This window comes from Ammodytes marinus, assembly GCF_949987685.1.
Source record: "Ammodytes marinus genome assembly, chromosome: 11".
NCBI lineage: Eukaryota > Metazoa > Chordata > Actinopteri > Uranoscopiformes > Ammodytidae > Ammodytes > Ammodytes marinus.
This window is the reverse complement of record NC_137215.1, coordinates 13293932-13321619: the sequence shown is the minus strand read 5'-3', so window position 1 is coordinate 13321619 and position 27688 is coordinate 13293932. Positions and strand designations below refer to the sequence as shown.

Sequence of the window (27688 nt, the reverse complement as noted above, 5' to 3'; positions counted from 1 at the left end):
GACATAGTATTATTTTGGCCCCTCCATCCATGCACAACAACAACAACAACAACATCTGCGACATCTCAAAACAAGTCAAGTGCTCAACAAACTCTCCTCACCTGCTTCTGTGAACCAGGAGGAGGTAGAGTTGGGGTTGACGGTGCCAAAGCGGACCACCTGGCTGAGTTCGGTGCCTTTACTGACGGCCACACAGATCAGAGGGTAGGTGTGCTCTGGAACCACCAGCATCTCAAACACTTCCAACGGACACGGCAACGGGAAGTCAATGTTCTGTCGGGGTAGATGAGGAGACGGCAGGAAAGAAAGGGAAAGTCGTCTAAGTCTGTTATTTTCTGGAGGAAACTGGATTAATGGCAGTTCACCAAAGAAAGGGAGTCAGCGATATGTGCTCCTACAAAAATACATGCATATCTGTATGTATCATATCATGGTTGTAGTACTGAAGTTAAGTGTAGGTAGCAGTGGCGAAACTGAAGATGTGTACTATATTAAGACATTTTGTAACAATTTTATATCATAAATTTAAAAAAAATCTAACCTCTAATTTGCGTCTTTTTTTTCAAGTGTTTTTTTTTTTGTTCATCTTATTCTCTGTGTATGGAATTAATCCGCGTTTTAATGTTTATTCCATTTCTTTTTCAATGTAAAGCAATCTTGTTATGCATGCATGTCATTTCTTGTAAAGCTTATGAGCTGCATTTCTTGTATGAAAGGTGCTATACAAATAAAGCTTATTATTATTATTATGATGTACTACTCGCATAGGAAGACAGATGAGCATAAACTGACCTTGATGAGCATGAACCTCTGCATGGACTCCACCCACTCCAGCAGCATGACACTGGACTGGAAGGCTCCACACAGGTACTTATGGCCGGTGTACGGGTTACGCACTGCATGGAAACAACACCAGCTATCAGTTTCTTTGTTTCTGATAATTTAACTCACAATGAAAAAGTTTGTATCTTGTAAAAGCATTTGTACATTCTTTGCTACACATAGAATATAAAATCCTCCACTCACCGACGCAGCACTTTTGGCACCCTTTAGTGTCTGGAATTTTATTGGACACAGAAAACTTCCTATAAACAGACACACAAAGAAGAAATGAAGAGAAGTAAGTCAGCTTTTATGATGACTCCTAAAGACAAATAAATGCAAAGAGGAGTGAAGAACTACAATTCAGTTGTATAAAGGAAATACACTTGATAAGCTTGCCCTCCTGTTCAGAGAGTTACCTGGGAATCATCTTATCAGGCAGCTTGTGTGTGGGAATGGCTACTGGTAGCTTCTGTAACTGCCTGGCCTGTTCAAACATGCCGCTCAGACTATGGGAGTAGAGCTGAGAAGCTTTTCCTGAAAAACAGAACACAAGAAAATAGAATCCACAGAAGACCACAAGTAAAGAATGAATAACGCAGAGTTAGATACAAGATGCATAAAACTGTAAATAAAACCATTCATATATATTCAACTTCCAAACAATTCTTTCACACATATTTTAGCTCACCAGATATGGAAAGAAGACAATTGTTCATGACATATAGCCAGGTACACCGTCGAGGAAACAGCTGCAGACCGATGCAAGGTAGAGAGAGAGAAATGATGAAGGAACGAGAAACATCACACGACTTACTTGAAACGTTCGATACAGTTTCAAAGATGGAATAAGCATTTGATTTATTTGATTGTTTTTAATACATTTCTTTAAAAGCATCATTTCCAGTCTCACCTGTTCCATGGAAGTCTCGTGGAGTTCATTAAGGTTTAATGTGTAGATTCCCTCTTCAGCTCCAAATATCAAGTACTGGTCTAAAACACAAAACACACTCTACTTCTTAGAGGCAAAGTTACAGCTCCCATTGAAACGTTTTTCTCACTGGATGTGGTTTCCTATTGGTTAATTACCTCTGGTGTCGGGATTGATCCAGGAAGTGGCACAGTGGATCTTCAGAGGGCAGCCGTTGAAGACCTTTGAGAAACACGCGCCCATCTGTCAAATGAGGAGGACAGGAATGAATCAGATGCAAAATGGTGAATTCAACTGATTATTTGCTGACCATTCTGCAGATTATGAAGCTCGATTGTGAGTGTCAAGTGTACTCACATGGACTTTGGGTGTCGGTGGAAGGCCATTACTGATAGGCTTCTAGGACAGATGGGTAAACACACGCACGCGCACACGCGCACGCACACACACACACACACACACACACAGTACAGGATTATGAATTATCAGTGGCAACACATAAAAGTATTTGATAGGGTGTAAGATCTTGAAGGTACACTCATAAAAATGCAGCACAAACAATTCCAACAAATGCTCGAGATCCCTTCCAAATCAGTGTTTTTAAAATTCACCACAAGGTTTGAGCTGGGATCTGGGGGGCGGGCACTACTGGCTGCAGTAACAAAATTGGAGCGACCATTTTTCACTGTATTGTAGACTTTTTGACTGGCTTGGTAGGCTTTTTCTTTTTTGCAACATTAACTCCATTATTAACAATTTTACTATCATGTTCACTGAAAGCAAATAAGCACTGAAACTTCCTCAGACGTCTGCTTACCGGAACAACGTCCTTCTTGTCTTTCCGTATGGGGACGCTAGGGGGCATAGTGGACTGTCTTTCAGCTGGACTGTCCCTCTCTCCAGTGTGCGGAGAGTTCAGCCCATTACCTACAACGACAAACAACTCACTCATTCAACCTTTATTTATACTCCAGAGATCATTGCGGGGTGACCCTCATTTGCAATTTCTCAATGTGTGACAGAAACTAAGAGACAGTGTGTGTGTGTGTGTGTGTGTGTGTGTGTGTGTGTGTGTGTGTGTGTGTGTGTGTGTGTGTGTGTGTGTGTGTGTGTGTGTGTGTGTGTGTATGTGTGTGTGGCTGTGTATTTTAGGAAAATTTGCGAAGAGTGAAGAAACATAAAGTAGACTCAGCTGCAGAGCACACTGCAGGCCCAGCCGACTCTCACCGAAACCGACTATATGTATAAGAAAAGTGTCCGCGACTACAATGTAATCTGCAGGACTGAACAGAGGAGAGTTAAACAGTAACACACAGACTACTGGGAGCAGAGAGGGAGGGAGGGAGGGAGCAGGGTGGCAGGAAGAAGAATACAGAGGATCAAATATAGTCATGAGCAAAGGAAGGTGTTAATGCACCACATACAACCTGCCTGCTAGACATGCGTCAATATTTGGGTTTGACTGCACAACCCCCTCTAAAACTTTGGCCAGTAAACAATGAATCTACATGCCCTACACTGATCTGATACAAATAAAATAAAAAGTTTGAATTGGCTGATGAAAGTAAACACGTGTCTATTCCAGCATTATTGTACATTTCCAATGTTTTCCCCGACTCTTTTTTAAAGTGAATGTTCATTTTTTGTTCTGCTACTACAATAACCTATTGTGGCAGTGAGGTGTGGTTATGTCACTGGCTGCAGGTGAAGAGAGGGGTGCAGCAGGGAGTCAGATAATCAGTTGGCAAAGAATTGAAGCATTCTGGTAACCTGGCTGTTTGTCTGTGGCAGGAGGTCAGCTTCAGACAAGAGTCTGTGGGGACGGAACCAAGGCCTCAGGGCAGACGGTTCACTAAAGGGTTGTGGTCTGCCCTCATGTTGTGTGTTTAAGTGAATGACTGAAAAGGCTGTGTGTTTTGTCAACAAGCTGCCTGGTTTGGCAATAAACCACTTCTTGGAAACTAGTCGTCTCTCCTGTTCTCTGTCATTTACCGTGTGCAGGGCCGTCGCTCCCTATACGCAGGATACGCAGAGTGCGTAGGGCCCCCCAAAATTGAGCTTTCTTAAAAAATGTCATGATAATCATTACATTACAAAACATATATAAATTAGTTATGAACAGGCCCATCGTTGTTTTTTCTTAATTGGGTAACCTATCACTCAATTCGGGCAAATTAAATGTTTCCCCTAATTATAGCCTACCCAGGGGCCTATCATGTGGCAGTACATTTTAGTTATTTTTTAAATAACATTGTTCGGGGCCACGAAGATCAGGGGCCTATATTGAGTCATTAAAAAAAATAAACAAAGACTTCAAAGAGAGAAGGAGCTTCGGGATAAGGGATTACTAAAAAAATTCCCGAAGCTGACTTTTTTAAACCTGTACTTTCTGCTTTTTGGTAATTATGTGCTTCCAAAAATTATTCAAGAAAAAAGTTTAACATTTTTCTTACGGGGGAGCATTCCCCCGGACCCCCCTAGAAGGTCCAGGGTCCCCACCACAGTCTCCCAAATTCAAACTCAAAAGGCACTTTCAGACAACACACAAAGGGCGTGTCTGCAAGCCAAGATCTTCTTATAAAAAGAAATTTGCCAAGCTGAATAAGCAGCAAAGTGTACTTCAAAAAGGCTGTGACTGGTAGTGAATAGGCCCTGAAAGTTTATTTGGAGGTGAGCTATCTCCTTGCTAGTGTTATGAAGCTGCATAGTATAGACATTAATATTGCCTGCTGCTATCGAAATGGTAAAAACGATGTGCGGGGATGTCAATTTGTGCACTAATCCTGGCTACTCTGCATTTACAACACAGTATAACAAACATGTTCAAAAAACTAATTATAGAAAAAAAAAAATTATCTGGGGTTGCCAGAAATGTTTTAGGTCAAAATGGGGTCACAGCCCAAAAAAGGTTGGGAACCACTGCATTAACCTGTTCTTTCTGTTAGCAAATGCTGTTCGCAAAAAGTCATCACTACAGAAAATGTGCCAAAAAGCAGTCGCAGAGATCTTGCACTGACAATTTAAGCTTAGGGCACCCAAAAGCTTAGCAGCGGCCCTGCGTGTGTGTGTGTGTGTGTTTGTGGAAGATGAGCGCTCACACCCATATTTGTCGTATTTGTTTTCTAATCTCTGGGATTCAATTTACCACACTTAAGTTTTAAAACCATCTAGTGAGCAAACAGATTACACAAACCAAAGTAATAATCATTTAGTCTTGAGAGAAAGAGGTACATTTTACAGAACTATGGCTTTTATAAAATTGCCTTTTCCTAAAGTGGAAGTAATCAAAAATATGAACCAAAATGCATGGTGTTTTGCTTTAGGAGTAGTTGGAAACAAACTTGGTTTGTTTGTAATATATGAACATGGGGGAGGGATACTCCTGGTGTGTATTCTGACTTATTATCATCCTGTGTTGTTTCTTGTGTTATGTGTTCCGATTAGCCAGGACAATGTTTTCTCCTCTTCCTTCTTCCACCTTTAAAGCGACGGGGGCAGTGGTAGCAGACTTCTAGCTTTTTAAATGATTGGATTAAACGACAGACTTAACAAAAATAAATTGACAAACACTTAAATCGAACAGGCGGAGCGGATGGAACTGGAAACAAAAAAATAACTTTTTAAAAGCACTGGTTAATAATGGGACTAATGGAACAGAGAAATCAGACTAGGAGGACTGACTAATGGGAGACCACACAACTGATCGAGAGGGGGAGACGACAGGGCGACATGGGGTCTTTTGCAAAACTACTACCGATCTAATCAAATGGCTGCTCTTACTCTCTTCCTTTTCCTCCTCCTCTTTTTCCTGCTCCTCCACTTTCACCTCCTTCAGCACCTCCCATGCCTCCTCCAGCTCCTCCTCTGTGTGAGGCGTGTGGAGCCACTCCCAGAAATGCCTAAAGCTCCCATCATCCTCTGGGGCAGAGGGTTCGGCAGGGTCCGTGCGCTTGGGGCTCTCGTTACCTAGGCTACTGCGGCGGTGGGGCGGCAGCTTCGGGGGCGGGGGCCGCGGGGGCACGTTGGAGGCGTGCGGCCGGGCGGGGCTGGCCGTCTGCTCCGGGATTGGGCAGCGCTTGATGGTCCCTCCCCCTCCGCCATCATCCTCGCTGTGTGATTGGCTGTCGTCTTGTTTCTGTTGCTGCTGGGGATGCTGCGGATGCGGATGCTGCTGTGGTGTTGAGCAGAGCGACTTGGGCTGGAGGGAAAGGAGTTAGCATCATTTTGCGTATTCTCTAAGGTAACATCTTCATGAAGTTCAAAAGCATGCAGCTCACATTTTCAATGACAAACAGGATCCAAAACGCGAAGGTTACAAAATAAACTGATATAAATACACTTTTACAAGAATAAATAAAAAAAACAAATGATTGATTGTGACCGAGCGATGCATCCAGCGGTTCCTACCTTGGGAGGGAGCGGGGGCGGGACCTTTGGCCTCATAATAGTGCTTGATTTACTGTGAAATGAGAAGACAGAGGATTTGAGACTCTGCTTGATAAAACCATTAGCAAATACACACGCAAACATCTGTGAACATGTCACCACCATGGCCATGGATTAACTTGTAATTTCAAAGCACGTTTAGTTTTTCATCAAGCAGGAACAGGACAGATTTCCTAATATCGCTTATTTTAGTATGCATACTACATACAATCGTATGATCAAATCTATGATGACCTATAAAAACGTTTTAATAGAAAGATGTGGGAACATGTCATGTCCTGTGCATCCAGACCAGACTAGATGTAGGTATTGTATGGAGTGATCACATGCTAACAGAAATTACAAGTTGAACCAAAGCCAGACACAATTTGACACTGAGACAGACAGAACTGCTTTAACCCTTTCATACAAAGTGAGACAATGACATTATTGAGAACAATTAAAGAGCATGTGTAAAGTCTCTGAGAACAGCAGCGCTGATATGTAAAAACTATCATTACAATTGTTGAGTAAAACATATATTTCTTTTGAAAATCAAAGTTGTGATACCTTTCAAATTCAACAGCTTCTCTAAAATTCTGCTTATTTTTTTCAATTATATTTTTAAACCACATATTCCATCTAGGAAGCTTTAAAATATTTCCAGTGTCCGAGTTTTTTCTTAAGTAAATAAAGAAACCCCACATTTTGTCAATAACAAAAACAAGATTTTGACTGCAGGTCAGCACTATATTTTCAGAGACTTTATCCATTTTGCCTGCGATTCCATGAGCCACTTCTTAAATGGCTGACACCAATTAAAATGAGTCTGACATGATTCACACATTCAGGGCTGGGAATGCTCGTCGCTGCAGCTCTGAGCTTGTTGAGGAAGGAAGACAAACACTGGAACACGTGGCAAGTTGTTGGGTAGTAATATATGGCAAATGATCTCCTACACGAGAGCTTAGAAGGGAGCTAAGAAAACACACATGGGTGCTGAAATTTGGGAATTTGTCAAAAAAAAAAGAATAATCCCAAAAGAAAGCAAGTCATCTTATCCTACATCTACAACTTTAGAAATGGAGAATGGAGAAGGACCTTGTCTGTGTCCATCTTTCTGGAGATGGATCCATACTGGTCTAGGCTTTACAAATCAGAAACCACTCAAATACAAATATTGAATATGATTCTTTTTTGTCCAACACCATAAGTGATTTTAGGCATACTAATTATGCTTATTCAACATGTTTATAACCAGGAAGTGTTTGCTCTGACTCCATTTTACGCTTATATTGATTGCGGTCAATTTAGGACTTTGGGTTCTTTCTATTTTTGGGCATTTATCATTGTACTGTCTCTGTGCTAAGTATTAAGGCCTTCCTGACTGCAGTGGAAAATGTCTAGAAAGAAAGCTCTGGTTTGCTGCAGACAATTGGCTTTAAAAACACAATGAGGGATGCGGCTTGATGCCAAACACAGTTTCATAGAGGCAGGAGAAGACAGAAGGCTGCTAAATGCAAACACATAGACAAGCACACACACACACACACACAGATGACGTTGCAACTTACAAGTGGAGAACAAAACAAGACAACAGCAAGAGAGATATGAAGGTCGTGAGGACATGTTCTCTAAGCAACGAAACTTCACCTAGTAAACAATTAATGTGCCAGAATTTGATATGTGGCTGGGTTTACATTAAGATAAGATACCCAGATATAGTATACGGTAGATATACACTTTACTTACTAACTTAATGCTGTTGTGTTTAGCTCCACTCAAAGCTACATTTCATCCCATATATTAACAGCCACCAGGGTTAAGGGTTAATGTTAGTAGATATTAAACTTCACACAAGACAGCAGCAAAGGCAGGAAAAACACACTGGTTGCAATACACACACACACACACACACACAAACAGACAAACACACGTGCCGGCATATGTGGCGTGATGGTGAATTGTGCTGCACAGAGATGCGTGGATGAAACTGTGGCAAAGATTGGAAGCCCTCCGCCCCCGTCCTCGTTTAAACGAGGGGAGGAGAGAGAGAGAAAGAGAGAGAGAGATAGAGAGAGAAAGAGAGAGAGAGACAAGGAGGTAGAGAGGCTTCCATTTCTACAGACTGGGAAGGGGACTTACTGAGTGTGAGTTTCATCATCATCTGCACCATCATCATCCTCATCCTCATCATCCCCTAAGTGTGCCACATGGCCCCTGGGAGAGGAAGGGGAAGATAGAGGGTGGGGTGAGGGAATGGAGAGAATAGAAATAGAGGGAGGAGGTAGGGAGAGCAGGGGAGAAGGAGGAGGGGGCAAGCAAAGGTGACATGAGGTGGATGAGGAGGAGGATAAAAGGGAGATTGGAAAAGGGGAGGGACAACTGAGTCAAGCTGGGTCCATAAACTAGCTCTAAAGCCTTGAACCCGGGGCAGATCTGTAAAGACTGAACAGATCCAAACAAATAATAAAATGAAGAAGAAATCTCCCATCTCCCAACATTATAGCTATGTCCAATCATTCATTTAGACCCGAATAACCAGTCACAACATGCCACTGATCACTACTGTCTACAACCAGGCACTTCTAAAACCCAACAGTGCAGTTTGAATCTATTACAGTCTTCACAGATCCACACACCCTTTCAAGTGTTGAGCTTCATTGACAGCAGCTTTACATTGATCAAGACGACAGCAAAGTAGAAGTGATTGAAATTAAAACATTGACTAGAACTACAAGCATGAACACACTGAACAATCCAGAGCCATAACATAAAAAGGAAATGTTGCTCAATCTAGAGGAATAATATTTGTATTTATTATCAGCCAGAGCCAGGCTTCTTTCTCTCTCTCTTTTTTTTAGACCATCTCATCATTGAAACATTTACATTAATAACAGAACCAGTTTATCTTGGAATACATCAGATTGTCCAAATCTTTCAGGGTGTTACAATGTATGAAAATCTCTAGCTCTTCTCCAAGAGAATATACTGTACATATGTCATCTAGTTGGAACCTTCAATTCCATAATTCCAATGCCACATGAACTAATCTATTTGGTGTATTTTGACACAGTAAGCGTTAAAAAAATATGCTGTGACAATTACAGAAAACAAGGACAGTCCCACACCACATGGTTAAGTACCAGACCTGGATGTAAACACCTAAAGCCTGCTGTAAATAAATGTAAATAGTTTCAACATCCTTGGGAACACCAGAGGGGTTGGGTCTACCTCAGGATAAATAAACCCCTGTCTGTAACAGCTAAGAATGAGTAAATACACTTTTGACCAATTTGTCCAGGTGACTTGTATACATACACTGAATGTATACGCTGAATTTTACCCAGGTCTGTAAGTTACAGACAGTAGACAGGAGATGTACTAATGATATAACCTTAATGGCCACTGCTATCTACTCCACTACTACCTTAGTTAAACAAAGGAGACAAAAAGATATAAAGACGAGGAGCATCTCAAACAAAAGAAACAACATTTCAGCCTGCAAAATATAACGCTTTTCATTTAAAATCATCTAGATTGTACAATGAGAATTTAAGGTGGAAACAAATGGTCAAATTTAGCCTTTACTTTCCAAAAGGGAATAGAGCACGTATGTACCATATGTTTATGTGTGTAAAAACACAATGAAACAAATTTGTTGTATCAGATTATCTCATAGAAAAGTATTCAAGCACAGGAAGGGTGATCATCATTATCGCTAAAATGTTTTGAAAGAGTTGTCAGTATAGTTGCTAGAGACACCCACTGCAGCTTTGGCTAATAACCTGTACACATGTGCATGTCCGTGTGTTTGTGAGTGTGTGTGTGTGTGTGTGTGTGTGTGTGTGTGTGTGTGTGTGTGTGTGTGTGTGTGTGTGTGTGTGTGTGTCAAGGCACACATTAGAGAGTTTGTAAGCCATGCTTTGCACAAAGCTCCTACGCAGCACATCATTCCTCTGGTAACATCCAAAGCGTGAAGCCAGCCGCAGAGCAGTAGGAAAATAAAACCCACAAGAATCCAAAAACCTTAGACCAGTAACAGCCATTACAACAGCATTAGTTGCGTGTGATTGGCCAAGATTAGTCCTGCCGTTAACAATGATTGGCTGATGGGTGGGCGTGGTTAGAACACCAGCGGAAAAAAAGAGGCTCTGGGTGAATCAGGGAGTGAGATAGGTCTGATTTACCTCTGCTTTAGCTCCTCCTCCACAGATTTGAGAAGACTCCTGTTTTTTGGAAAAAGTGAAGAAAAAAGTATAAATGAAGGAGTATGATAAAGACAAGTGTGAGATTATTTTGTTGTTGATTTCTAAATGTATTCACTGAGACCGAAAATCTACATTGTATGAGAAATAATTCTGCCTCCCCTGAACTGACCCTGAGTTTTTCTGCTTACACAGTAATTCACTTGAAAGCAGAAAGCTCACACAAACACACATCTTACAGAACATCCTCAAGCTGCATTTATGAATAAATCATGAAACCTTACAGCACGGAAACTCTCCCTATCTCACACTCTGGCTGTCCTTACTGCGACTGCAGATTGAGGAATGGGCGAAAAACTGAGGCATCGGAGACATAATAAGCACAAGGGTGTAAAAGAAGAAAGACACAGATAAGGGAGAGAAAAAGGGATAGTGAGTTAACAAGACTTACTTGTTTCCTCCCAGAAGACTTGAAGGTGAATCATGCCCATACTCCAACTGCAAGTCCTGCAAGACAAACAAGTTACATTACAACTGGGACATAATACTTCATGACTGGGGGCTATGCATTTGATTTCTTCAGGGAAACAAACAAGACTGTAAGATCTTGGTCCCTTGCCACAATCAACCATGTGGAAATAGTGACTTCAACTGAAATGCTGTTCAATTGCAAAACTACTGCAGGGGCTGCTATACTGTAGAGGCTGCGGTGACAGATATAAAGAATAATATCCACAATAAATACAGCAACGTGAATTTGATCCATAACCACAGATAAACACAGATGTACATAGTGAGCGTATGGCTAACTTTATGCAAATAGATTTGACCTCGAGCTGAGTTCACATTGTGGCCAGTTATTAATAATTAGATTTTAGTCCTGACAGCAACTCTCTCAACTTCATAATTTTGATAAAGAAGAGGTTTGACAATTACAGGGAACTGGAACTAAATTACATTTTGGGTACAAGATAGGAATAAACTCTAAAAAAGTCAAATGACTGCTTTATTCCAACTTTATCATCATGAGAAGAAGTATCAAGCAAAGCAGGTTGACACCCGCAGTCATCCTGCTCAATGTTTTGATATTATAATATTCTGCTAAATTGGTTCAAACTAAAAAGCTGTTTTTTTAAACCAGTTTTTCACAACTTTTTTGTGAGGCCATAACATTAAGCAACGTCTTCTTATAACACCTCATCACTTATCATGGCTTCTGAATGGACATAAACTGGGCCAGTTCGAGAGTCTTGTTTAAAACTACAGTATTTCAGAGATACTTTTATAAAAAACAAGCCAAAGCTATGCTAAAAATGAATAGGGAAGACACAACTTTTAGGGGTCTCCAGTTTAGGGAATACAAACTAATTAAATACAGATTATGTCTCCCACTAAAACCCCAAATACATGGTTTCAGCATTTGGAGAAATCGAGAGCTGACAGGCAGGCTTTACCTGGTTACTGTTTCAAAGCTGTGATTGGACAATAGCTGTTCTGGGGACCCTACATATACATTGTTAGGCTCCCTATTGGGATCCTGCCCCACAGGTTTGGAACCACTGTTTTACTTTTTAAGTGTTATTACTAAACCTGAATATGTTACACGTAAAAACAAACTCGGCAAAGCATTACCAATGTGTGCTGGATATTTAAGATTAATTCCTTTAACAGTTTAACGCCCCAGGAGCGCCTTTCACACCAGGTACAATTACATTTGTTCAGGTTGCCTTCAAGACAGCACTGACTGAGTTGAATGAAAACCTGGTTTGACATATTTTACATACAGCCACAATGTGAATGCAGCATCGCGTCACTAGTTATTTTTAAGTCAATGACTAAATGAAACAAGCGTGCAGAGGGAAAGACAGGTTCTGCAAATGAGCAGACAAACACAAACAGTGTACCCAGACACAGACACTTACACACAAGCACACACACACACACACACACACACACAAAAAGGCCTCATTGCTCTGGTAAATACGACATAAGAGGTTAGATAACATATAAGCAGCAGTAGTGTATGGAAGAGAGAAAGACATTTTGGACAGAGAAACAAGAACCCTAACCCTAATCAAGAAATACATCAAATAAATATCAGTCAATACAGCAAACATTAAAAGGCTGAGTGTGTATGTTTACGATATAAAATGTGTTTAGTTATTTGAGTGGGGATGCCACAAACTGCGTTCAGAGGTGCAGCTCTATTTAACTAAATCTGACCTCAGACCTTCACCTGTCCCACACACAACTTAATCCCCTGTCCCTGTGAATGTGTTCATTGTATATACTGCATATATGAAAACAAATCAAAAGAGGAAGAAGAAGAAGAACAACAACAACAACACTAAGGACTCTTATCACCATGACAACTACTGTAAAACACCAGTTAGTGAGGCAAAAGCCAAGGCCGGAAAAAAAAGAAGAACAAAATGAACAGAAACAGATGGACGCACCAGAATGAATGGAACAAAACAGCATCAAATGAAGAATAATACATGTTGGACATAAAAGCAGTCAAAACAATCAGCAGTCTGGAAAATGGGGGAAAAAGAAGAGAAACAGCAAGTGATTGAGAAAGCAAGAGAGCCAGAGGTCGGACAAGGACTTGTCCATCAGAAGCCGATTAAAAATTAAAAAAGAGAAATATGGTGATGGAGGTGTACAAAAAGAAGGCATAAAAGGTTAGAGAAATCAAGATGGATTAAAAATCATAAAAAAGGCTGCTATAGGTGGACAGGAGAGGAAGAGGCCGAAAAAGAGGGAGAGACGGATAGAAAGAGTACTACCATATTAGATCTCGCGGTATAGTAGAGCTCCTCAACACAGTCCAGATAGGGCTCAGATTCACACTGGTCAGCAAGACAGAGCGAGAGAGACCTCAGTTAATACATTAACCTGGACTGATGGAGGGAACGGGGGGAGGAATGGAGACACGGATGATAGGAGGGCGGATGTAAAAAAATAAATAAAAATGGATTGGGGCCAAAAATAGGCTATTAAATCTGACAGAGAAGGAGGTAGATAATGGAATATTAATCTGAAAAGGAAAGGGGGTGAACAAGGATCTAGCTGGATGGATGGAGGGAAGGATGGAGCTTAAGGTGGAGTCAGTGATTCTGGAGAATGCTTGTTGTCAAAATCACTTTTATCCAAATTCCGTGACTATCTCCTTGCGATTCCAATACCTGTCCGTACTGTTGGTGCGCTGACTAAGCTCCGTTCACGAGTATGTAAACAAAACAAAAGTAGTACTGAAGTGTGACACTAAGTCTGTCAATACCTAAATAGTTGTTAAGGTGTTAATTAGGTTAAGACAAACTGTAAGCAGATCAATAGCGTAGCCTATATCAACAGCACTGTTGCTGGCTATGGTGGGTCGGTCCGAGCACCCTTTGTTTACATACCCTTTAACAGAGCCTAGACTGTGTATTGACACCAGATACATTTTTTCAGCACATATTTTCAGGTAGCAGGTCGTGAGGAGATATTCACTGATTTTGACATAAAGTGAGTTTGAGACAAGCTTTCTCCAGAATTGTTGACTCAACCTTTCACTAGTGTATATGTGGCTTTCAAATCAGCAAAAATGATATATCTGCATAGCCTTCTTCACTGAACAAATGCGACAATTAGTAGCATCTGTCTTATCCCAGTGGGATTCTTAATGGTCTTCACAATTATTTTGCATAAGGACAGAATGCTACGTAAACCCAGGTTCCTAGCGTTGCTATGGGTGCGTTTTTGTTGTTGTTTAGCATTACACTAGAAGTTAAACGTACTTAAAGTTACTCTAGCCGCTGACACTCTGTGAGTCTACTGAGCAAAGGAGCCATGCATTGCTGCTGCTAATCCCTTAGGCCACAGTAATTATGTTAATAATCGTATATGACAATATTAATGTGGTGATGATTTAGTGATATAACATGCTACATATAGAACCAAAATCTGACATGAACAGATCTTGGAGAACTCATGTTATTTTATTACTTTGAAGGACAATGGGATGAAAGTCGCAAAGACAAATGTTTCATAACATACATTAATCCAAATTGATGGATAGATAGACGATGGGAGGGAGGAAAGATGGAGGCATTTTAGGATTGATTTTTTTTTTAGCAGATTTGAAGGGGGGGAGGAACCCAAAAAAGGGAGTTGGTGGAAAAAGTGCAAAGGAAGGACCGAAGTGACTTTAACAAGAACCCTTTGAGTGTGCATGAACCCTGCATTATCCCATTTGTCCACAAGCAAACACTAAACGCAGTTCTAAAAGTGATGGGCAACAGCGGAACCAGTTTTAGTTTATACAAAGTCACAAACCAGGCACCTAATTGTTTTCTCCAAATACCAATGCAGTTTTTTCTCTCCAAAACTGACAATAACAATCTTTCACCGTAACAAAAAGCAAGGATACGACATACAGTACAGTATTCCCTTTGGTTTCTTTCTAACCTGGTTGATCAATGGTTGTTGTTAATAAAGCGACTCTGCAGGAAGAAAGCTAATACTTGCAGACCTTCACAGTTCTTGTTGTGTCTGTGTCGAAGGCTGCTGTCTGGCTGTCAGTGTCAAAGAAGTGGGACTGTTGCCGCTTCATGCAAATACATCCATACGTCTGCTTTCTGCTACTTATCCAGGTTGAATCTTGGGTGGCATCAGGCTAAACAAGATAGCTCAGACATTGTTCTCTCCAGCCACATCTTCCAGGATCTACAGGAGACATTCCAGGCCGGGTGGGTCACGTTGTCCCTCCAGCATGTTATGGGTCAAACCAAGGGACTCCTCTGGTCCAGGAGGTGTCTCCAAAGATAGATAGTCCCCCAAAGAAGCTGTGGTTCTACCCTACCCTGGCCCGTATCTAATGGAGAGTGCGCACTTTGCAAATAAGTAATTTCAGTTGCTTCTATCCACAATCTACATATATCTTACACGGATGCTAGAAACCAGGTTGCTGGGAAAAATCAGCAGTAATCTGCCTGTAAAATCCTACATCTTAAATGCAGCTGGTTAGTAAACCGATTTACCTTCCTGCCTGCTGAAAGACTTTTGCTAACCATGGCTAGCATGTATCGGGACATCCCTATTTAAAATGCCTACATTTTGAAATGGTGAACTGCGTGGACGCCGGGCTTCATGTCTGGTTCTAGTACACCGAGTGAAAAACATGGGACAGTTTGTGGTGCTTCCTGTGATAAAGGAGAGGATCAGCCATGCTGGTACCGGGGAAGTGACGACCACACAGATAGACTCTCACTCACACATTCACACGGACATATGCCACAGCTAATAACTCACCGGTTCATGATGAGGCTCTGTCTCCTTTCTCAACGGAGGATCAAACTTCACCTGACCGACTGGAAGAAAGAGAAAGTAAGAGACAAATAAAGGGGGTGAAAAAAACAACAAGAAAGAAAAAAGAGAGAGAATGGTATCAGATTGGAGTTAGAAAGCCTCTGGAAACCTGGTCTAATGTAGTAAAAAAAAACAATATATGATATCAAAGTTGGATGTCTCAATAAGCTTTTACAAAAATATGATTGCAAACAACAAATGCTCAGAAGTGTCTAAAATCTTGTGAAAAACTGTGTGGGCGAGGCCAGATCAAACGGTCTCCATGGCAACAGTCTTTGTTTTATAGAACGGTTGGGCAGAGAACTGCCTTGATTGGTTCAAAATACTTATTGTGTCATAAGAACCAGAGCATAGCCCGCCTCATCTAAACCGAATTTCTGTAAAGTCGATCACTTCAATGACGATATCTTTAGGATTGATGAATCTCTTTTCAGGCGCTTCCTATCATGCAACTAACTCCCCAAATGACGGTTAGTTAGAAGCATTTTGCGGATTTGGGTTTACTGGGGCTTTAAAAGACATTGACGTTCTTCTCACTTCTGTGGGGTTTTCTGTCTGGAAAGTATTGGTTGATGTTGACCCTGCGTGTGAACTCACAGTTAATCTCCGACAGCGTCTTCCCCTCCCTGGCACTCCGGCTGGTCGAACGAATACGATGAGGAACGGAGACCGGAGACTATCAGGAAAGAGAAAACACACACATGCATAAAGTCAAATAGCTGTTCTAGGAATATACACAGTAATAGTTTACACTGTTCTTGAGAACATAACAATAGGTTTTGTGCTATTTCCTGTAGGTGGGACTTGATGACACAGCAACAAAAAAAAAACAGCCAGCCGCACTCTGCAACCAGACAACCAAAACATAGCAACAAAGGGAAACGGAAAACACAAACCATCCCTGGCAACGACAACAACGTTTGGCCCTTAGTGTTCAAAGAGTCTTCATGGGTGTGTAACATGATATTCATTGGATATTCAAAGTCTTAAGAGAGCCACACATTACCTAAGGCACATATATTTTAACTTAGGTCCCCCAGCAGTCTTGGCATCTCACACTAATAACTGATCTGCACTCTAACCCAGGCAGTGTTAATGCCTGGACGATTAAAATACTACTGTGCACAATGCTGGTTGTTGGTTTATTTTTTGGAATAACAAAGTAAATAGGTTGTTTACAGTACACAGCCTTTGTGCTGCGCTAACATTCCCAAATCAAACAAAAATTCCAAATAATTAAAGCTATACTTCAATTGTGGAGACAGAAGCTAAAAACACAGCAACCTCAAACCATGCTTGTACAGCACTGGAAAAGACAAACCATCAAAGTCAATACAATAAATCATCCAACATTGCCACATTTGATGCAGAGAAATTTCTCAATTTCAAACCACCTCATAGGTGTTAACACGTTCATTATCCTGACACACATCTCATGGTTAGTAACTGTAATGGCAAGGATGACGATGGCTTCCATAATTGGCATATTCAAGTGCTCCCTTTAGTCTAAGGAGTATGTTGATGTCACATTTTGGGAGCCATCCTCATGTATTGAATCTTTTTTCTTTCTTTTTTTAATCGACCAGACGCTGCCATAGAACTAGAATGAAAAGAGCGGACACTTGCTGTGGATAATAGCTAAGATGTCAATAATGCTGTCATGGAAGTGAGCATAGTTTTGGCTTATCATAGAATTCAGATTGGAAACAACTAGCCTGGCTCTGTCCAAAGAGAAAATGTAACCCCTCCTAGAAACCAAATGTATTAGTTTAACACTTGAGGTTCTGTATGTACGGTCTAATCCTCAGCAACAAAAGTGACTAAGCATAGGTCCCAAACTTAATACTGGTAAAAAATGTTTTACCATAAAACATAAAAACATAAATGGCAGTGTGTTCTTCATGTGGCCAAATGTATTTATGTTTGGGACAATGTTATTTTGTGCATGTCAACAGGAAAGCATGAAGGTTCAACACAAGTGCTAAGTGGCTAACTATTTGTGCCACCGCCATGGTAATCCATCAACTGTCTGAAAATCACATGCCAATTTCCATGACAGCACCATTTGACACAGAATTGAAAAGGGAATCCAGTTTCTATTCATTCAGTTCTGTGGTCCCTCCCCCCAAGAGAAGAAAAGGTTTGTGTTAGAATGACATCACTGCAGACACACCGCAGCCCAAAACAACTGGTACCTTCCTACGGGCCGCAAAACGAGGTGCGCGTCGGGCACCTGGGCTTACGGGGAGGAAATGACCCCTGTACTTAAACTGAGGAGGAGGAGGAGGAGGAGGAGGAGGAGGTAGAGGGTAGGGTGTGGGGACAAAAAGACAGGAGAGAGAAAGGATTAGAGAGAGAGGGAGGAGGAGAGAAAGGAGAAGTGCTACAAGGAGGAAGAGAAGGAGAGGAAAGAGGAAGGAGATGAAAGACAAGCAGGAGAAAAGAGGTGAAGTTGAAAAGCATGGAGGAGAGGAGAGGAAATAAGGAAAAAAAGGGAAGAACAAAGATGAGAAAGATGAGTCACACGTGCCGGGGAGAAGAATGGAGGGTAAATGGGCGGTTAATGAACACATGAGGAGAGAGAATTGAAGGAAAAGAAGCGATATCCAACAAAAAACTGAATCACTACTCAGTTGACTTGGCCTGCAAAGATTGACGTGACTTTATTTTTTGTTTAAAGCAAAAAGCTGACAAAGGCCAAAGGTTACCTCTGGTTCAGGGTCATCGTCATCAAAGTCATTGAAGGTGCTGTGGTCGGGGTTGTTGGATTTGTCCAGCAGCTCTATTGCCAGCGTCCTGCTGAGAGGCTGCGACACAAAGGGGTGCTGGAAGACAGCAGAGAGAGAGAGAGAGGGGGAGAGGGGGAGGGAGAGACAGAGAGAGAGAGAGAGAGAGGGAGGGAGGGAGAGACAGAGAGAGCGGAGGGAGAGAGGGAGAGGAGGAGAGAGAGAGGAAGAGAAATAGAGAGAGAGAGAGAGGGGGAGGGGGAGGGAGAGACAGAGAGAGAGGAGGGAGAGAGAAAGAGAGAGAAAGAGAAAGAGAGAGAGAGGGAGAGGGAGAGACAATCACAGAGATGTGTTAAGATCGCGAATTTTGACCTAAAAATATGTACAGTATATGACCCATAGGTATTCCACTACAGAATGAGAGAAGCTGTGACAGGTGTTCGGTGTTTTGTTCGACTAATAACTCAAATGACTGCTTATCAGAGTAGATTAACACGTTATCGGTTGACTCACTGGCACATTAAATGGATGACTAATTGCTGTGGCACTAGCGAGAATGAATCTAACAGCCGACACCTTGTGATTAAATATGATAATAGCACAACAAGTGTTTTTTTATGTCCTGCGTAACATTTAGGAGTGTTTATGTTATATACAGTAACTTTTCTACCACAAGAAACACACAACTGGTATATATGGTTTTTTTAAGATATTTTTTGGGCATTTTTATGCTTTATTGATAGTGCAGAGAGACAGAGGTGAAATGGGGCAGAGAGGGGAGTGACATGCAGAGAACGACCGCGGGCGGGAATCAAACCCGTGTCTGATGCTGGACCCGGCCCGGGGGGGGACACCCTATGAGCTAAGGGCGCCCCCATGGTTAGATTTTAAATGTAATATGCCATTAATTAATAAGAAATTAATGCTTTACTAAAGTTTGCATTTATTAAAATTGCATAATAATCTCTATTGTGGTATAATCTGCACTGTGTATCCATAAGTAAACAGCATAGGCCAGGATAGGCCGACCCTCCTCTGTTTGTTTAAAAGGATTGTAAATATGTTGATTTATTGCTCACCTGCAGCAGTTTCTCAGCGGTGGGCCTCTTCTTTGGGTTCTTGGTGAGGGCCAGTTTGACAAAATGGTGGAAGTTATTCGTCCTGTCATCCAGCAAGGACACGAAAAAAGACATAAAAGATAAAGAAAAAGATTTGTAACAGATAGCGGTAGGGTGCAAGCATATACAGTGAATGTGTCTCAGCGGGTTTAAAAAAGTAAAGAAAGACATGTGAGGGAGACAAACTGAAGGCATCATGTACAGGATGGCTTTCTTACCACTTGAGTTTATCTTTCAACTTCGGAGGCTGGAAATTACTCTTGGTCATTAAGAAGAGAGCCCTGAGGAAAAAACAAAAGACTGTGAAATCAAGCACCAGTGATAGAAACACAGACGAGATGTCTCCAATATGTGGTAAGAAGAATGACATTTTCCTAAATATACACATGGCCATTTCTTGTTTAATCCTAACATTGTTTCACACATTCCTCTACCTCATGGGGTGCAGGTCAAACATGGGTGGCTGTAGTTCTGCCAGCTCTATTGCAGTAATGCCCACAGCCCAGATATCACACAGCTGGTTGTAACCTCCTTTCCTCTCTACTGCTGCTACCTCTGGAGCCATCCTACGGAGAGAGAGAGAGAGAATGGAAGGAAGGGAGAGAGAAGGAATGGAGACAGAAGGAGGCCACGAAAAAAGAAAAAATGTCAAATGTGTGCTAATTTCTACCATTCACTACATCAGATGAATTAAACAGCAACACGGTAAGCATATGAATATTCTACAGTATTTCTCTCTGCACAAACGCAGCAAATGGAGGCCCCACCAACATGAACCTGATGATAAACTATTAATTTCCCAATTCCCATCATTCTGCTTGCGAACCAAAAATGTTTTTCCTACATACTGCTTGAGTAGGACATTGTATTCTATGTACATAGTTTATGTTTTCTGCATGCATGACAATATGTGGCGTCAGGGGAGCTGATGGTTAAAAAAAAAACGTGCACAACTCACCAGTATGGAGTTCCAATAAATGACTTCCTCTTGGCTAGAGTTGCTGTGATCTGTGCCGACACACCAAAGTCAGCTATGGAGAAGGGAAGAAGAAGAAGAATGAGAAAGATAATAACAAAAGGGCAAGGAGGGAAATAATTGAATAGGAAGACGAGAGGGAATGGGATTAAAGAGTTATACATTAAAAAAGTTTGAGAATTCAGAACAGAAAGGATATTATGAAGGGGGGATAGGGGGGGGACAGTGGAGAGAGAAGGTCACTTAATGAGGCCTCTTGAATTAGAAGGTGATTGTAAAAAGCCTGGCGTGTTCCTCTCACCTAGTTTAATGTAGCCGTTGTCTGTCAGGAGAATGTTGGCTCCCTGTCAGAGCACAAAACACACCAATGCGTCAAGATGATCCAACGCAATAAATCACATCTCAGGTCAATTCAAAATGTACTTGTAGAATTGATTCAGCTGTGCAAGTTTGTCGCAAAGTGGTTGGTCATTCGATCAATGTAGCCCGCAGCTATGAATCCATGTTCATTTCCCCCCTGTCACTAATGCCATCATCATCGCTTCTCTGCAAACAATGCGCCGATCGATTTTCATTTTTATACATCACTAAATGCATTTGCTCGCGTGATGAATTATGGTTATTTTACCCATCATTAATAATTAAACATTACCAGGATTGCAGTATGATCTTAAGATCGAATAAAAAAAATTAGCAATAAATAAAACCAGAAGGGAAATTAGGAGAAGGCAATGAATCAACTGTGTAGCAATCTTCAATCTTTTTTTTTGTCTACTCGTCAAGAAAGGAAGTCACACACACTATAATTCAATCTACAATTGGTGGGTTTGCGGAATGGCCTTAGTTTTGCTGACGTGCATATCCCAAACGGTTCTCTCCAGAACTCACCTTGATGTCTCTGTGCATTTTCCCTTTATTATGTAGGTAGTATAAACCCTGTAAGCAGAATCAAAAAGAAACAAGCTGTTATTGGCTGATATTACAGAAAAAATTTAATTAGTCATGTGATCAAAATCTGAAAAATTATTTTATATTATTTTGGTCCAAAATACATAAAAGCTTATTCTTTCTTTTATAGCTCAAAATAGTTTGTCTGACTTCATTAATGTACAGTAAGTAGCGGAGCCATTGCTAAAGTGTTAGCATGAAGCACTGAGTCCAATAACCTGTTACAATGAATGATTGTGGAGTCTATAATTCATCATTTTATGTAAAACAATATTCCATCAGCTAAGCAGCCAAACAATCTGACAAAACAGACATCTTTGCTTTTTTCCAACACTGCTATTCAAACTGCACTGACAATAAATACACTGTGTTTACTCTACCTGCAGGGTCTCCCGTGACATGTAGGCAATCTGTGACTCTGACAGAGGCCCGGTTACTAAGAGGGAGACAGACACACAGAGAGAGACGATTGGATATCACAGGGAGAAAGTGTAAAAACAAAAAACACAGAACAAGTGACATTAATGTGTGTGTGTGTGTGTGTGTGTGTGTGTGTGTGTGTGTGTGTGTGTGTGTGTGTGTGTGTGTGTGTGTGTGTGTGTGTGTGTGTGTGTGTGTGTGTGTGTGTGTGTGTGCGTGTGTGTGTGTGTGTGTGTGTGTTTGGTTCTTACCGTGATAGATATCTTGTAGAGAACCTCCTCCACAGTACTCCATACTGATCCATAACTTATCTCTCCTGCACACACACACACACAAAGAACACTGTCAGTACATACACACACACACACAGACACACAGACACACACACACAGACACACAGACACACACACACAGACACACAGACACACACACACACACACACACACACACACACACACACACACACACACACACACACACACACACACACACACACACACACACACACACACACACACACACACACACACACACACACACACACACACACACACACACACACACACACACACACACACACACACACACACACACACACACACACACACACACACACACACACTTACCGGAGATAACTGCCAAAATAGGCCACTATGTTGGAGTGTTTACAGTCTTTCATCATTATAATCTCCTGCTGGACAACGGCAAAGTCCTCACCTGGAGTGGATACACACAAAAACACACACATACAGTTGTATTTTAGTGAGAATGTGGCTTGACAGAGTTATTATTATTCATAGCTATATTTCGATTAATGGATTATGTGTGTGTGGGGGAGGACACAAAAAGGACGGAGAGTGGCAGAGTGGGTTCAACAGATTTTCCTTTTTTAAATCCCACACAGGGAGGCCTTCATTATTTAACAATATTTATGATGACACATCTTCACACTTTCTGTAACTTCTGAAGAGGTTTTTTCTTTTTCTTTTCCATTCTCTAGTGGATAAGCGGAGGATGGAAACCAGCAGACGGAAAGTAAAACGGGGGCAAATAATGCATCAGGGAGAGAGGACAGTGAACTGCAAGTGTAGGGCGGGAGGGGGAGTGTGGAAAAAAAACAGATGAAGTAAAAAATCTAAAAAGGAAAGAAAATAGGGTGATGGGGACCACAGGGAGAAAAAAACCAGGATGAAAGAACGACTGAGAGAAAGGCAGATAAAGGGATATATGAGAGGAAGGCATCGGAGCAAAAGGGGAGCCATGGGAATAGATAGAAAGAGGAGATAACTCACCCGGTTCCAGTTTGATGACTTTGATAGCAGCCAGCTCTCCTGTGTTTACATTGCGAGCCTAAAGGAGGGAAAGGGAGAGAGAGTCAGTGGAGGCTCTGGAACACACAGCGAGCATTATAGGCAACATTAAGGTAAAGAGCACTGATTAGAGTAACACCTGAGTGAACTGAGAGACGCAAAGAGAGAGAATACGGTGGCTGTTTTCACCAAACTGCAGAGCACAACGCTGCAGGAAATACAATGCAAACGTAAGGTGAGCTTCTAATAGCTGAATGGGAGACAATTAATCAATTATTTCCTTGAATATCTGATGTGTTAAGATTACTTTGTAACATGAACAACGGATTTCTGATCACTTCACGACTGTTAAAGGATAAATAATTACAAAAATGCTATTGAATTTATATATCAGAAAAAAATATTCTGCAATTCTTCAATATAATAATACATTTTGATATTAAGAAAATGTTCCAATGTTGCCTGACGATGTTTTTCCTGTATTGTTAATATCATCTTCCTAATGCCACCAGGAAGAACACATAAGATTTAATATGTTGATTGGGAAATACCAGAAGTAATGCATGGGGGGGCGGGGGGGGGGCAGGAAAATGTATGGCCTTCAGAAAGGAAATAGAGACAGTTTTTTTACAGAATTCTTGAAAAGTTGACATTTGTGACATCTACAGGGGGGGGGGGGGGGTTCTGCAGGGTACTGAGGCTGCTTTTCTATAAATAGTGAACCAGACGTGTTTACATTTAGCAGCAGTGCTGGTGGGGAGGCCAGGGAATTTTATATGAACTACACATGAATAAAAGATGGGTCTTTCAGAGGGGACATGAATTACTTGCTTCTTTCTTTCAGGGCGAGAATGTGCAAATTAGTGTGTGACATCTCAGAAGTATGTGTGAGAGAATGGGGAAGTGTGTGTGTGTGTGTGTGTGTGTGTGTGTGTGTGTGTGTGTGTACGTTTGAGTGAGAGGAGTGAGTGAGTGAGAGAGAATGAGAGACAGAAAGACATTTTCCGCTAAAGCCAAAGCTTCAGTATCATGAACAGGCTGGGAGCAATATGTCATGTCTCTATCACACAACAGCTCAGCTATATTTTCAAATTCCACGCATCCGCTATGTCTATTTTCGAGAGAGAGAGAGAGAGAGAGAGAGAGAGAGAGAGAGAGAGAGAGAGAGAGAGAGAGAGAGAGAGAGAGAGAGAGAGAGAGAGAGAGAGAGAGAGAGAGAGAGAAGAGAGAGAGAGAGAGAGAGAGCCCTATGTACCCTCCTCCTGGCTTCAGCCTTGGAAGCTTATTTATCCAACATTGAAGGGAAAAAGCACAACATTTTACACTCTGGTCTGCTCACTTTATGTCGATATAGGAGGGTCAACATTCTGTTTTATAAGAACCTCCATCAAGACTGGTTTTATAAGAACCTCCATCAAGACTGGATATTATCTCTCATCAAGACAAGAGATTTGTTTTCATTTAATTTCATTACTTTACGATTCGCAATAAATTAGAAAATGAGGGCTCCCTCATCTTGACTTCCAATGTCCCTTCTCGGTTGTTTGTACTATCGGAATTGATCTTGATAAAGACAGAACTTAAATATAGAATACTTTCATAAAGATACGTGGGGTGCTAGTGGCTATACATGAAGTGTAATAGGAGACCCTCGTCTCCAGCTCTTGCTCCCCTCACTTCTACAATCTTGTCTTCTACAATATCTAATAATTAGGAAAAAGCCATAAAAAGACATTTAAGGACAAAGTTTAGCTAAAATAAAGGAAAGGCTTACATTCCTCGCTTATTTAAAGCCCCTTATAGGATTTGATCCTATAATAATAATAATACTACTACTACTACTACTACTACTACTACTAATAATAATAATAATAATAATAATAATAATAATAATAATAATAATAATAGGTATTGATCAACAGTTTTGACAAACTTCAAATTACATTTAAGCTCTCTGTGATACAGTGATGCATTACTACTATGTGCAAACTCAACCGCCTTGTCAGCATTAATAGTAGCAGTAATAGCCACTGTGGCTTTAGGAAAAAGGATGAAGGAAACTTATTGGTCCCACTTGGAAAAAACTGGAATAACAAGTCTTTGGAGTCCACACAAGTGCACTGCAGAAACATGATAGTAATGAGAAGACTAAATAAAACAGAGAACTCAGGAATAACCACAGGAAAAATCAATCTGTCATTTTAATGACAAAAACAGATTTTGATCTTTTTTTAGTCCGACAGGAAGGAAAGGATTGTTTCCTCAGTTCAAGAGGAAAATCAGGTGAGGAAAAGGCAAAGGAGGAAGAGAGAGAGAGAGAGAGAGAGAGAGAGAGAGAGAGAGAGAGAGAGAGAGAGAGAGAGAGAGAGGCAGAAAACCAAAGACCAAAACAAAGCTGCAGATGATGGGGAGGAGGAGATACAAAGAGACGCAAAGAGAAAAGAGCAAGCGGGAAGCACAGACAGTATGTCTTCAGTCAGCAGACGAGACCAGAGATGAGTCATAGCATACACAACAACAATGCACAGCCTGACTCCACTTGACGGGACGGCTGTTTTGACTGACTGAAAGAAGCCGTCTGGTGTAGCCGAGTGGGTTGGAAGTTAGATCCCCAGTTACCTCAAAGGTTGGCTGTGCTGAAGTGTCCTTGCGCAACAACCTTTTTTGAGGACCAATGTTTAGGCAGCCAAAACGTACACCGGCAAGCATACACAAAAATTACGGAGCCCCCCCAAGAGTCACAACAGGATTTTTAAAAATTGTGTTTCCCAAGCAATATTTTATACGTTTTCTCGCAGTATATAACTGCGGTTAAAGTTGTTAAACGTAAAAAACACAAACGATGCATTATGCATCTATGCTATCGTCATAAGGCAGTCGACAAAAGATGCCAAAGTTCTAAAATATTCAAATATTCAATTCAGGATACCCTACTTTATGGGCACCCTTTTGTTCAGTACCATACACTATCCAGGTTCAATACCACACCATATTCAGGAAAAGTTACCCAACTGTAAAAAATGTACATCCAATTTCAAAAATATGAATTTTCTCTCAAAGCCAAGTCAGTACTCTTAGATAAGCGAGCTGTTCCATACGTATTGCCAGTTGAGCATTAGTTTAATGTGGGCTTCTATTACACCATAATGGACAAACTTAGCACACATCTATCATTAACACCTCTTTTAGTCTCTATGTGTGTGTGTGTGTGCGCGTGCAAGTGTGTGATGCAATCAGCATATGGCCAGCTCAGTGGAGGATCGGTGTGGCATTTCACTCTCTCCTCTCTCTGACCATGAAAAACAAACACAAGCAAAAAGCTAAGCAGCAGCAGCAGCTCTCTATGCTAATCATCCCACTCAGCCTGGGCTGTAATATGCAACTACTGCACAGAAAAAAAACAAGAGTGCACCTCATGTTATTCTAAGCTTGTTTTTTTGCTCTCCATACTTTGTTCAAACAGAATGAATGTTACTCAATTTACAGCTCTGACAAAAAGTATATCCTGTGTGGCGAAAGATCTTGTTAATGTAATGATTTTTTCCCCATACTTTACTTTTGGATTGTGAAGAGTGAATCATGTTTATCGGTACTCGCTTTCCTTTAGGAGTGTTCGATAATGGGGTATTGATTGATAAGTTGTATTTATTATTAGCAGCCAGATACATTATGAAACCAGCTGTTGAGAATTTTTATTTTTTGTGTGAGTTTGATTGAGCTTGATTTGTTTGCTATAATTTTTGTAGAATATAATACATGTTAAAGAGCAGAGAAAGTGGCTCTCACTTACTGGTTCCCTATCTCTCCTCTGATTGGGTCATAGGTTATTAAGGACAATTTGTCTGCAGCACTTTGATGTGATTACAATCTCACATTATCTTACCTTTCCATTATTAATGTGTCTCTGGACATTTTAACACACCTATTTCAGCAGACAAGCTTACTAATAGCTGTGTTTTTCCCTATAACAATTGCCTCAGAGGGGTTACTCAAACAAAACACACACACACACACACACACACACACACACACACACACACACCAGTACTTCTCAGTGTTAAGGGCTGGCCTTAGGCATTAACTACAACACCATTTGGTTATTCAGTTGCTCTGAAGAGATTTTTCCGAGAGATTTGAGGTTTCAAACAAGTGACCCTTAAATCACAACCATGCTTCCCTGACCTTTGAAATAACCAGTGCATCAGGCCATGCAGAAATTGTACTTTCATTCTTACTTATTGACAGATAACATATAGTGACATCATGCATTTCCAAATGTAAATTCTACTATCGCCATGGGGAAGACCTCTTAACTCAAAAAAGGAAAGCTCTTTTTTCATAACACTGTCATCTCATAATTTCCTTCTTGGAACTGAGGGGTCAATATTTGCTAGCTATCGCTGTTTTTAAGCAAAAACATCTTTCATTTGTATGAGAATTTAGTTTAAAAAA

The 27688-nt window shown here is 41.0% G+C and overlaps 1 protein-coding gene across 6 annotated transcripts in view; it reads right to left on the bottom strand.

The window, feature by feature from the left end:
- Positions 1 to 27688, bottom strand: part of LOC307257794 (mitogen-activated protein kinase kinase kinase kinase 3-like) — a gene marked incomplete at its 3' end in the record, with an annotated part of 41628 nt that overhangs the window by 7000 nt on the left and 6940 nt on the right. For 2 of the 6 annotated variants that reach the window (XM_080037124.1, XM_080037126.1), the window contains exons 2-29: positions 23219 to 23276; positions 22553 to 22643; positions 22178 to 22242; positions 21887 to 21942; positions 21447 to 21494; positions 20860 to 20902; positions 20541 to 20613; positions 20017 to 20148; positions 19801 to 19863; positions 19544 to 19625; positions 18447 to 18563; positions 16336 to 16414; positions 15682 to 15740; positions 13176 to 13238; positions 10838 to 10893; positions 10369 to 10407; positions 8324 to 8398; positions 6161 to 6212; positions 5534 to 5951; positions 2571 to 2680; positions 2111 to 2152; positions 1912 to 1996; positions 1736 to 1815; positions 1514 to 1574; positions 1242 to 1359; positions 1027 to 1085; positions 793 to 896; positions 102 to 273 (exon numbers count right to left, since the gene is read on the bottom strand). In XM_080037124.1, the coding sequence (XP_079893250.1) occupies positions 102 to 273; positions 793 to 896; positions 1027 to 1085; positions 1242 to 1359; positions 1514 to 1574; positions 1736 to 1815; positions 1912 to 1996; positions 2111 to 2152; positions 2571 to 2680; positions 5534 to 5951; positions 6161 to 6212; positions 8324 to 8398; positions 10369 to 10407; positions 10838 to 10893; positions 13176 to 13238; positions 15682 to 15740; positions 16336 to 16414; positions 18447 to 18563; positions 19544 to 19625; positions 19801 to 19863; positions 20017 to 20148; positions 20541 to 20613; positions 20860 to 20902; positions 21447 to 21494; positions 21887 to 21942; positions 22178 to 22242; positions 22553 to 22643; positions 23219 to 23276 (2500 nt within the window). The remainder of the gene's footprint in view (positions 1 to 101; positions 274 to 792; positions 897 to 1026; positions 1086 to 1241; positions 1360 to 1513; positions 1575 to 1735; positions 1816 to 1911; positions 1997 to 2110; positions 2153 to 2570; positions 2681 to 5533; positions 5952 to 6160; positions 6213 to 8323; positions 8399 to 10368; positions 10408 to 10837; positions 10894 to 13175; positions 13239 to 15681; positions 15741 to 16335; positions 16415 to 18446; positions 18564 to 19543; positions 19626 to 19800; positions 19864 to 20016; positions 20149 to 20540; positions 20614 to 20859; positions 20903 to 21446; positions 21495 to 21886; positions 21943 to 22177; positions 22243 to 22552; positions 22644 to 23218; positions 23277 to 27688) is intronic. The other 4 variants (XM_080037125.1, XM_080037127.1, XM_080037129.1 and 1 more) reach the window with 4 other exon arrangements.